Below are 12,829 nucleotides of genomic sequence, written 5' to 3'. Positions count from 1 at the left end.
ATACAAAAGTCTGAGATCACGTACCAACCGACTCAAGAACAGCTTCTTCCCTGCTGCTGTCAGACATTTGAATAGACTTACCTCGCATTCAGTTGATCTTTCTCTCCACCCTAGCTATGACGGTAACACTACATTCTGCACTCTCTTGTTTCCTTCTCTGTGAACGGTATGTTTTGTCTGCATAGCGCGCAAGAAACAATACTTTTCACTGTATGTTAATACATATAAATCAAATCAAGTCAAATCTCTAAAGTACTGGATGTCACTCGGTAGGTCTTAATAAATTATTCATCGTCATAGATTGTTCAATAGTAAATATTAATTAATTAGGAGAAACTATATACATGGGTCCTGCAAAGGTCAAGCAAGGAGCTGCTTCCGTGCTTGATTCTACACACAGCTCTGTCCAATACTCACTGACCACGATGTACAGCTGATGTGTTCTCATACACAAATGTGTGGGCAGCGCGTACTCAGTCCCACGTTAATCCCTTCACTTTGTTTTTATATATTGAATATTGAAATGCACTAAGGATTGGCTTCCTATGATGCGTCACTTACACAGGAACCCTTAATTAGCTAAGCTCACCACTGTTCCCCTGGAGACCTTGTTAAAATCCTGCTTCAGGCTGTGAACTTTCCAGTTTAAACTCTAGATTTCAGTTCAATGCTAACCACAAACAAAATGTTATTCTTGCAAAAGGTTTAAGAAGTTAAGAGAGTTTACACACCATCCACCAGCATCCCCTGAGTAAGCATCAGGGTCCATCCCCTTAAACATCCACCGGGTTTGAAAGCCCAGTAATCTCTCATTGTTCCCAGGCTGACGGTCATGCGGGAATCTCAGGGAAACTCTGATATATGTGGTGAAAATGGACAGTCACTGCATGGAGGTTAACTGGGAGATCTTCAGGGATATAGTCTACTCCACTGTGCTGGAGGCCCTTGGCCCAATGAGGTAATCCGGAAACTTCTGGAGAAGAAACATCGCCTGTACAGGGATTAGCTTCTGTTATTATCATTGTGGTCTATGAACTTCAGTGACAGTGTGATGCTCGGTATGCAGGCCGTATGTCCTGGTAGATCGTATCAAACAACATGTTCCAAGCCCTGCTCACATTGGCAAAGTACAGACTGTATCCAACCAGGCCCTGCTTGCAAAACTCAAAATGCAGTGTCCAACATTAGCTGTGATCTCCTGATTGGGAAATAAGAACATAAGAACTAGGAGCAGGAGTAGGCCATCTGGCCCCTCGAGCCTGCTCCGCCATTCAATAAGATCATGGCTGATCTTTTTGTGGACTCAGCTCCACTTACCCACCTGCTCACCATAACCCTTAATTCCTTTACTGTTCAAAAATTTATCTATCCTTGCCTTAAAAACATTCAATGAGGTAGCCTCAACTGCTTCATTGGGCAGGGAATTCCACAGATTCACAACCCTTTTTGTGAAGAAGTTCCTCCTCAACTCAGTCCTAAATCTGCTTCCCCTTATTTTGAGGCCATGTCCCCTAGTTCTAGTTTCACCCGCCAGTGGAAACAACTTCCCTGCTTCTATCTTATCTATTCCCTTCATAATCTTGTATGTTTCTATAAGATCCCCCCTCATTCTTCTGAAGATACCCTCCATCGTGTTGTGTGGCACCTCCACTGTGCTAAATAGGATAAACTTCAAACAGATCTAGCCACTCAAAACTGGGTATCCATGAGGCACTGTGGACCACCAGCAGCAGCAGAATTTTACTCAATCACAACCTGTCACCTCATGGCCCGGCATATTCCCCCACTGTACCATTATCAACAAGCCAGGGGATCAACCCCGGTTCAATGAAGAGTGAAGGAGGGCATGCCAAGAGCAACATCAGGCATATCTAAAAAATGAGGTGTCATCCTGGTGAAACTACTTGTGTGCCAAACAGCATAAGCAGCAAATGTTAATCAGAGCGAAGCAATTCGACAACCAACAGTTCAGATCCAAACACTGCCACATCCAGTCGTGAATGATGGGGGACAATTAAACAACTCAGTGGAGGAGGCTCCACAAATATCCCCATCCTCAATGATGGAGGAGCCCAGCACATCAGTGTAAAAGATAAGGCTGAAGCATTCGCAGCAATCTTCAGCCAGAGTGCCGAGTGGATGCTCCATCTCAGCCTCCTCCAGTGGTCCCCAGCATCTCAGATGCCAGTCTCCAGCCAATTCGATTCATTTCCATGATGTCATCTCGATTAAATATCCCCTTAAGCTTTTCTGCTCCAAGGAGACCAATCCCAGCTTTTCCAGCCTCACTGCACATTAACTGAGTCCCTCATCCCTGGGAATATTCCAGTAAATCTCCCTCTCCAAGGCCTTGAACAGCAACAAGTATGGGAGCAAAATCAGAAAAGGTTAATTTATCACTTACTTTCCATCATCTGCATGGTAGGCAGCCGAACAGGAGACCCACCCTGGCTGTTGGCTCAGGTTATAGTCATAGGGCGCGACCCCCACTGCGATGGAGCCTCTCACACCACTGTCCGTGATAAGGACCTGAGGAATTAAGAGAATGGAGAATGATCAGAGAGGGAAAGAGGCTAGGAAAACTGCGTTGAACTCCCAGCTCCCTCAGACGAGGTCCTTTCGGTAAATGATGTGAGGGAGAGGCTCCATTGGATGACAACACATTCTGCACTTCCGTTTCTTGATTAACTTTGCTGGCCCTGAAATTTGCCACAAGAATCAGTGCTGAGGCCTGAACGGTTCATAATTTATCAACATTTATATAAATGATTTTGATGAAGAAATTAGTGGAATGGTTACCAAGTTTTGCTGACGACACAAGGATATAGAAATCATAGAAACCCCACAGTACAGAAAGAGGCCATTCGGCCCATCGAGTCTGCACCGACCACAATCCCAGCCAGGCCCTACCCCCATATCCCTACATATTTTACCCACTAATCCCTCTAATCTACGTGTCCCAGGACACTAAGGGGAATTTTAGCATGGCCAATCAACCTAACCCGCACATCTTTGGACTCTGGGAGGAAACCGGAACACCCGGAGGAAACCCACGCAGACACGAGGAGAATGTGCAAACTCCACACAGACAGTGACCCAAGCCGGGAATCAAACCCAGGTCCCTGGAGCTGTGAAGCAGCAGTGCTAACCACTGTGCTACCGTGCCGCCCATCCATAGGAAGAAGTTAAGCTGTGAAGAGGACAGAAGGAGGTTACAAAGGGATAGAGAAAGGTGAAGTGAGTGAGGAAAGATCTGGCTAATGGAGAACAATGTGGCAAAATGTGAAAGTTTGTTTTTTTCAAAGTTTATTTATTAGTGTCACAAATAGATTTACATTAACACTGCAATGAAGTTACCCCAGTCACCACACTCCCGCGCCTGTTCGGGTACACTGAGGCAAAACTTAGCAAGGCCAACACACCTAACCAGCACGTCTTTCAGACTGTGGGAGGAAACTCACGCAGACACAGGGAGAACATACAGACTCCGCACAGACAGCGGCCCAAGCCAGGAATCAAACCCAAATTATCCACTTTGACAGGAAGAATAAAGAAGATTACTTTCTAAATGGTGAGAGATTGCAGAGCAGCTGAGAGAAGGATTACCAGAATAATGCCTGGAATGGGGGGCTTATCCTTTGAGGAATGGTTGGGACAGGTTAGGCTTGTGTCGGCTAGAGTTAAGAGTAAGAGGTGACATGATTGAAATGTGCAAGATCCTGAGGGGTATGGAGAAGAAGAATAAGGAGAGGATGTTTCCTCCTATGGGAGAATCTAGAACGAGGGGCCACTGTTTAAAATTAAGGGATCGCTCATTTTCAACAGAGATGTGGAGAAATGTTTTCCAAAGAAATTTGGTAAATTGGATCAGAATTGGCTGAGTGGCAGGAAGCAGAGGGTGATGGCCGAGGGGTGTCTTAGTCCAATGGGGTCCCTCAAGGGTCAGTGTTGGGGCCCTTGCTGTTTGTGGTTTATATAAGTAATTTTTAAAAATTCAGTCGTGGGACATGGGCGTCACTGACTGGCCAACATTTATTGCCCATCCAGGGTAGACCATTTAGGACGGAGGTGAGGAGACATTTCTTCAGCCAAAGAGTGGTGAACCTGTGGAATTCATTCCCACAGGAAATAGTTGATGCTAAAACATTGAATGTATTCAAGAGGTGGCTGGATTTAGCACTTGGGGCGAATGGGATCAAAGGTTATGAGGAAAAGCAGGGTTCAGCTACTGAGTTGGATGATCAGCCATGATCATAATGAATGGTGGAGCAGGCTCGAAGGGCCAAATGGCCTCCTCCTGCTCCTATCTTGTATGTTTCTATGTTTGTATGTTCCTATCTCTAGATGCCCCTGAGAAGGTGGTGGTGAGCTGCCTCCTTGAATCGCTGCAGTCCACTTGCTGTGAATTGACCCGGGATTTTGATCCAGCGACTGCGAAGGAAGGGCGATATATTTCCACATCAAGATAGTGAGTGGGATGTAAGAGGGTTGATCAGTAAGTTCGGAATGACACGAAAATTGGTGAAGTGGTAACTAGTGAGGAGGATAGCCTTAGATTACAGGAAGATATAGACGGGCTGGTCAGATAGGCTGACTAGTGGCAAATGGAGTTTTATCCGGATAAGTGTGAGGTGATGTACTTGGGCAGGACAAACAAGACAAGGCAACACATGATGAATGGCAGGACCCTGAAGCACCGAGGATCAGGGGGACCTTGGTGTGCATGTACACCGGTCCCTTAGTAGGACAGGTGGATAAAGCGATTAGGAAGGCATACAGTATACTTGCCTTTATTAGCCGAGGCATCGAGTTTAAGAGCAGGGAGGTTATGTTGGAATTAAATAAAATGTTGGTTCGGCCCCAGCTGGAATATTGTGTCCAATGATCTGGAATCCACATTCCAGGAGGGATATGATAGCATTGGAAAGGGTGCAGAGGAGATTTACCAGGATGCTGCCTGGGTTGGAGAGTTTTAGTTATGAAGAGAGATTGGACAGACTGGGGTTGTTTTCCTTGGAGCAGAGGAGACTGAGAACATAGAACATTACAGCGAAGTACAGGCCCTTCGGCCCTCGATGTTGCGCCGAACAGTGGTACCAATCTAAAGCCCGTCTAATCTACACTATTCCAATATCATCCATATGTTTATCCAATAACCACTTGAACGCTCTCAACGTTGACGAGTCCACCACTGCTGCAGGCAGGGCATTCCACGCCCTTACTACTCTCTGAGTAAAGAACCTACCTCTAACATCAGTCCTATATTTCTCACCCCTCAATTTAAAGCCATGTCCCCTCGTGCTAGCCAACACCATCCGAGGAAAAAGGCTCTCACTATCCACCCTATCTAAGGGTGGGACATGATTGAGATGTATAAAATTATGAGGGATATAGATAGAGTAGACAGAAAGAAGCTGTTCCCCTTGGGGGAGGGATCAATGGCCACGGGACAGAGGTTTAAGGTAAGGGGCAGGAGGTTTAGAAGGGATGTGAGGAAAAAATATTTCACCGAGAGAGTGATGGGAGTCTGGAACTCATTGCCTGAAAGGGTGGTGGAGGCAGAGACCCTCATAACATTTAGACTCGCACTTGTGATGCCAAGGCACACAATGCTATGGGTCAAGTGCTGGGAAATGGTATTAGAATAGTTGGGTGGTTTGTCTTCGACTGGCATAGACATGATGGGCCAAAGGGCCTTCTTCTGTGCTGTAGACCTCTATGACTCTATGACAGGTACAGCACAGGGTTAGATACAGAGTAAAGCTCTCTCTACTGAGATAACCTTCTTCACTGTCCACCTTGCCACTCATCTTGGTGTCATCTGTAAACTTACTAACCAACTATATTCTCATCCAAATCATTAATATAAATGACAAATAACAGTGGGCCCAGCACTGATCCCTGAGGCACACCGCTGGTCACAGGCCTCCAGTTTGAAAAACAACCCTCTACAACCACCCTCTGGCTTCTGTCATCAATCCAATTTTGTATCCAATTGGCTACCTCACCCTGGATCCCGTGAGATTTAACCTTATGCAACAACCGACCATGCGGTACCTTGTCAAAGGCCTTGCTAAAGTCCATGTAGACAACATCAACTGCACTGCCCTCATCTACCTTTTTGGTTACCCCTTCAAAAAACTCAATCAAATTTGTGAGACATGATTTTCCACTCACAAAGCCATGCTGACTGACCCGAATCAGTCCTTGCGTCTCTAAAGGCCTGTAGATCCTATCTCTGAATACCTTCCAACAACTTACCAACAACGGACATTAGGCTCACCGGTCTGTAGTTCCCAGGCTTTCCCCTGCATCCCTTCTTAAACAAAGGCACAACACTTGCCACTCTCTCAATCATCAGGCACCTCACCTGTGGCTGTCGATGAGAGGCGGCACAGTGGCACAGTTGTTAGCACTGCTGCCTCACAGCGCCAGGGACCCGGGTTTGATTCCCATGGTTAGCAGCGCCAGGGAACCGGGTTCGATTCCCGTGGTTAGCAGCGCCAGGGACCTGGGTTCGATTCCCGTGGTTAGCAGCGCCAGGGACCCGGGTTCGATTCCTGTGGTTAGCAGCGCCAGGGACCCGGGTTCGATTCCCGCCTTGGGTCACTGTCTGTGTGGAGTTTGCATGTTCTCATCGTGTCTGCGTGGGTTTCCTCCGGGTGCCCCGGTTTCCTCCCACGGTCCGAAACACGTGCTAGTTAGGGTGCATTGACCCGAACAGGCACTGGACTGTGGCCACTAGGGGAATTTCACAGTAACTTCATTGCAGTGTTAATGTAAACCTTATTTGTGATAAATAAACTTTATAAACTTTAAATATCTCTGCTAGGGGACGTGCAGTTTCCTCCCTAGCCTCCCATAGTGTCCTCCAAATAAAAGGCGTGGCAATGGGTACCCGCGAGGGACCCCAGTCATGCCTGTTTTTTTGTGAAGTAAGTGGAACATTCCTTGCTCTATTTCTTACTCAGGCCCCACTCCCACAATTCTTTTTCCATTAAATCGATGACTATATTGGTGTCGCTTCATGCTCTCGTCTGGACCTGGAAAAATGTATTGACTTTGCTTCCAATTTCCGTCGCTCTCTCGCCTTCACATGGTCCATCTCCAACACTTCTCTTCTGTGACTTCTCTGTCTCCATTTCCGGTAATAGACTGACTGCCAGTATCCATTACAACCCCACCGACTCCCACAGTGACCTCGACCACATCTCCTTCCTGTGAGGACTCTTGTGAGGTCTATAGTGTGTTGGCGTTCATTAACAGGGGGTTGGAGTTTAAGAGCCGTGGGGTTATGCTGCAACTGTACAGGACCTTGGTGAGACCACATTTGGAATATTGTGTGCAGTTCTGGTCACCTCACTACAAGAAGGATGTGGAGCCACTCGAAAGAGTGCAAAGGAGATTTACCAGGATGCTGCCTGGTTTGGAGGGTAGGTCTTATGAGGAAAGGTTGAGGGAACTTGGGCTTTTCTCTTTGGACCGGAGGAGGTTGAGAGGAGACTTGATAGAGGTTTATAAGATGATGAGGGGGATAGATAGAGTGAACGTTCAAAGACTATTTCCTCGGGTGAATGGAGCGGTAACTAGGGGGCATAACTATAGGGTTCATGGTGGGAGATATAGGAAGGATGTCCGAGGTGGGTTTTTGACTCAGAGAGTGATTGGGGTGTGGAATGGACTGCCTGCAGGGATAGTGGAGTCAGAAACTTTAGGAACATTTAAGAAGGTATTGGATAGGCACATGGAGCACTTCGGGATGATAGGGAGGAAATAGCTTGATCTGGGTTTCAGACAAAGCTCGGCACAACATCGTGGGTCGAAGGGCCTGTTCTGTGCTGTACTGTTCTATGTTAAATGTTCTATCCTATTCTCCCAGTTTCTCCACCTCCATCACATCTGTTACAATGATGCTTTTGACATGTCTGCCATTTCCCTCAACCAAGGGTTCCCCCCAATTGAGGTTGACAGGGCTCTCAACCGTGCTCAACCCATTTCCCTTCCCCCTTCCCCCCTTCCCCCTTCCCCCTTCCCCCCTTCCCCCCTTCCCCCTTCCCCCCTTCCCCTCCCTCCCTGAATGATGACAGGGGGACTTTCCATCCTACCTTTTTTTTGTTCATTCGTGGGACATGGGCGTCGCTGGCTGGCCAGTATTTATTGCCTATCCCCAGTTGCCCAAGGGCAGTTGAGAGTCAACCACATTGCTGTGGGTCTGGAGTCACATGTAGGTTAGACTGGGTAAGGACGGTAGATTTCCTTCCCTAAAGGACATTAGTGAACCAGATGGGTTTTTCCGACAATCAACAATGGTTTCATGGTCATCAGTAGATTCTTAATTCCAGATATTTTTTATTCAATTCAAATTCCACCATCTGCCGTGGCAGGATTCGAACCCAGGTCCCCAGAGCATTAGCTGAGTTTCTGGATTAATAATCTAGCGATAATACCACTAGGCCATCACCTCCCCTTCCTCTACATCCAAAGGATCATCCTCCACAAATCTGCCAACTCCAGCATGATGGCACCACCAAACACATCTTCCCCTCACTCCGCCCCCTGCATTCTGCAGGGACAGGTCCCCCCATGACACCTTAATCCACTCCATCTTCGCCCCAGAACCCTGCATCCGCTTCCCACGGCACCTTCCCATGCTTTTTGCAAGAGACGCAACAGCTGCCCCTTTCCATCCCCCCTCCTCACTGTCCAAGGCCCCAAACACTCCTTTCGGGTTAGGCATTGTTTGACTTGCACCTCCTTCAATTTAGTCCATTGTATTCGCTGCTTCCAATGTGGTCTCCTCTACATCGGAGAGACTAAACACAGACTGGGCGACCGCTTTGTGGGACACCTTTGCTCAGTCCACAAGCATGACCCCAACCTTCCTGTTGCTGCCATTTTAATTCGGCACCTTGCTCTCATGCCCACATCTCCATCTTTGGCCTGCTGAAACGTCCCAGTGAAGTCAGGTACAAGGTGGAGGAGCCGCATCTCATCTTCCGATTGGACACATTGCAGCCTTCTGGAATTAACACTGAGTCCAACAACTTTGGACTGTGACCTCCCTTCTCCATGTTGACCCCTTTTGTCATCCCATCTTTTCCCTCCTACAAAGTATAAAATCCACCAACAATCTCCCTCTCTTTAGCTCTGAAGAACGGTCATGTGGACTCTAAACATTAATCATTTTCACTCTCCATAGTTGCTGCCAGACCTGCCGCGTTTTTCAGCATTTTCATAGAAATCATAGAAACCCTACAGTGCAGAAAGAGGCCATTCGGCCCATCGAGCCTGCACCGACCACAATCCCACCCTGGCCCTATCCCCATATCCCTACATATTTTACCCGCTAATCCCTCTAACCTACGCATCCCGGGACACTAAGGGGAAATTTTTTTTTTAGCATGGCCAATTAACCTAACCCGCACATCTTTGGACTGTGGGAGGAAACCGGAGCACCCGGAGGAAACCCACGCAGACACGGGGAGAATGTGCAAACTCCACACAGACAGTGACCCAAGTCGGGAATCGAACCCAGGTCCCTGGAGCTGTGAAGCAGCAGTGCTAACCACTGTGCTACCGTGCCGCCCCGCCGATGATCCTTTAAAACAGGGATGAGGAGGAATTTCTTCAGCCAGAGAGTGGTGAATCTGTGGAAGTCTTTGCTGCAGAAGGCTGTGAAGGCCAGGTCATTGAGTAACTTTAAGACAGAGATAATGTTTGATAATGTCAGAGACAGAGTTTGCACATTCTCCCCGTGTCAGCGTGGGTTTCCTCCGGGTGCTCCGGTTTCCTCCCACAGTCCAAAGATGTGCGGGTTAGGTTAATTGGCCATGCTAAAAAAAAATTTTTTCTATGATTTATAGTTCTAATTGGATTGATTGGCAGAGTGTTGGCATAGATAGGGTGGACTGAATAAAGCCATAAGACATCGGAGCAGAATTAGGCCACTCGGCCCATTGAGTCTGCTCTGCCATTCAATCATGGCTGATATTTTTCTCATCCCCATTCTCCTGTCTTTTCCCCCTAACCCCTGATCCCCTTATTAATCAAGAATCTATCTCTGTCTTAAATTAAGTAGTCTCACAACACCAGGTTAAAGTCCAACAGGTTTATTTGGTATCATGAGCTTTCGGAGTGTTGCCCCTTCACCACTCACCTGATGAATCGGCAACACTTCGAAAGCTCGTACTATCAAATAAACCTGTTGGACTTTAGCCTGGTGTTGTGAGACTACTTACAGTGCCCACCCCAGTCCAACCCGCAACTGCACATTATCTCTGACTTAAAGTTACTCAATGACCTGGCCTTCACAGCCTTCTGCAGCAAAGAATTCCACAGATTCACCACTCTGGCTGCAGAAATTCCACCTCATCTCTGTTTTAAAGGATCATCGCTTTAGCCTGAGGTTGTGCCCTCTGGTTCTAGTTTTTCCTACTACTGGAAACATCCTTCAGTTCCACAATGACTCTTTGATTCTATCAGATGTAGTGTACAAGATTGTTCGACACAGCTCTCCCTGACATTCTAGCCAGCGTGCTGACGGCAGCAAATGCTGCTGCGTTGTGTGCCGAGACCTCAGGCATGGTTTTCTCTGTCAGATATTTGGAAGTGATGAATTGAGGTCACCGACTTCCCGCATTCATATCGCCTCTGCGGGAGGTAATTCAGCGCGCAGCCGTGAACTCCATCTCCTCAAGGCAGTTGACGATAAGTAGCAAACATTCATCCAATATTAAAGATTAAAACAAATCCAGCTTGTTGAGTCAAATGTTTGGATCTTGCAAACCTGGCAGTGCAGGAGTTTTGCTCGGCCCGATTTCTTCACTGACACGGAACATGCACGAGCTTGCTCAACCCAAAACACAATCACAACTCAAACAGAAATCACATTTCTGTGCACTGCAGTCTGGCCACCACCTCCCCTGTTGATTGACACACTGCCATGTTGTCAGAGCCACAAACAACAAATCCCACTCCCGTGCATTAATTCAGTCCGTGTAACTCTATATTTTAACACAACCCTGCCACTTAATTATGTATGTCTGTGACAAGTCCCACTCAGCTGCAATCGCTAACCGTGTCTGGGATGGAAGTTAAACATTTGGTTTGTGTGTTTTGAGGTTTTAGATCAAATGTGAAAGGAGGTCATGGGTCATGTGATCTCGTACTGGCTTTCTCAAGAGCCAGCTTTGTGTTGTAAGTAGTCTCACAACACCAGGTTTATTTGGTAAACCTGTTGGACTTTAACCTGGTGTTGTGAGACTACTGACTGTGCCTACCCCAGTCCAACGCCGGCAACTCCACATCATAGCTTTGTGTTGAGTAGCTTCCAACTGGTGCTAGGGGTTGCAGCCCCTGTCGAAGGGGCCTTGGTGAGTTGCTGTGGTGTAGATGGTACACACGGCTGCCCCTGTGCATCAGTGGTGGAGGGAATGAATGTTTGTGGATGGGGTGCCAATCAAGCGGGGCTGCTTTGTCCTGGATGGTGTTGAATTTCTTGAGTGTTGTTGGAGCTGCACCCATCCAGGCGAGTGGGGAGTATTTCACTGCACTCCTGACTTGTGTCCTGTAGATGGTGGATGGCACTGGGGAGTCAAGAGGTGAGTTACTCACCACAGGACTGCCAGATTTGACCTGCCCTTGTAGCCACAGTGCGCCATAACTTGCTCAGGGTAGCAATCAGCATTGGATTGTCATTCCGCACCCACTTGTCTCGACTACATTTCTTCAATGCTTCTTCCAAGTGATATTCAACATGGCGGAGGGCATGGTCATCAGCTGTGAGAGCGCAGTAGGTGGTAATCAGCAGGAGGTTTCCTTGTCCATGTTTGACATGAAGCCAACAGAATTCATGGGCTCCAGAGTCAATGTTGAGGAGTGCCAGAGCCACACTTACCTCCACCCTGACCTCTGATAGGTCTAAAATTATGAGGGAAAGAATCGGAGAATAGCTACAGCACAGAAGGAGGCCATTCATCCTATCGTGTTTGTCCTGACTTTTGAAAGGAGCAATGCCACTTCCACATCTTTGACAAAGGATCGTCTGGATTCGAAACGTCAGCTCTTTTCTCTCCTTACAGATGCTGCCAGACCTGCTGAGATTTTCCAGCATTTTCTCTTTTGGTTTCAGATTCCAGCATCCACAGTAATTTGGTTTTATATACTTCCACATCTGCTCCCCGGAAGCCGAAATATTTTTCCTTTTATGATGATGATCCAATTCCTGAATGCCACGAGATGCCAACCACATCCCGCAGCCTCGGCAAAGCAGCCTCCCATCCATTAACTCTGTCTACACTTCCCGCTGCCTTGGCAAAGCAGCCAGCATAATTAAGGACCCCACGCACCCCGGACATTCTCTCTTTCACCTTCTTCCGTCGGGAAAAAGATACAAAAGTCTAAGGTCACGTACCAACCGACTCAAGAACAGCTTCTTCCCTGCTGCTGTCAGACTTTTGAATGGACCTACCTCGCATTAAGTTAATCTTTCTCTACACCCTAGCTATGACTGTAACACTACATTCTGCATTCTCTCGTTTCCTTCTCTAAGAACGGTATGCTTTGTCTGTATGGTGTGCAAGAAACAATACTTTTCATTGTATGTTAATGCATGTGACAATAATATATCAAATCAAAACATCCGCATGAAGCAGGTTTTCTTCATGCCACTTTTGCTTCTTTTGCCAATTAACTTAAATCTGTTCCCTCTCATTCTCAATCCTTTTACGAGTGGGAACAGCTTCTCCCTATCTACTCTGCCAGCCTCTATCGAATCTCCTCCCAGCTTTCTCTTCTCCAAGGGGAACAGTCCCAACCTCCCAAACTATCC

The 12,829-nt window shown here is 47.2% G+C and overlaps 2 protein-coding genes across 2 annotated transcripts in view; one reads left to right on the top strand and one right to left on the bottom strand.

Moving 5' to 3' along the window:
- LOC144503448 (natural resistance-associated macrophage protein 1-like) overlaps window positions 1-12,829 on the top strand; it is a 432,123-nt gene that overhangs the window by 30,040 nt on the left and 389,254 nt on the right. The gene's annotated exons all lie outside the window — the stretch shown is intronic.
- The window catches only part of LOC144504067 (SPRY domain-containing protein 3-like), a 450,173-nt gene that overhangs the window by 403,531 nt on the left and 33,813 nt on the right, over window positions 1-12,829 (bottom strand). The window contains exon 4 of the mRNA XM_078229230.1: window positions 2,405-2,529. Within this exon, the coding sequence (XP_078085356.1) occupies window positions 2,405-2,529 (125 nt within the window). The remainder of the gene's footprint in view (window positions 1-2,404; window positions 2,530-12,829) is intronic.

Source organism: Mustelus asterias, chromosome 14 (assembly GCF_964213995.1).
Source record: "Mustelus asterias chromosome 14, sMusAst1.hap1.1, whole genome shotgun sequence".
NCBI lineage: Eukaryota > Metazoa > Chordata > Chondrichthyes > Carcharhiniformes > Triakidae > Mustelus > Mustelus asterias.
This window is presented reverse-complemented; position numbering and strand designations above follow the sequence as displayed.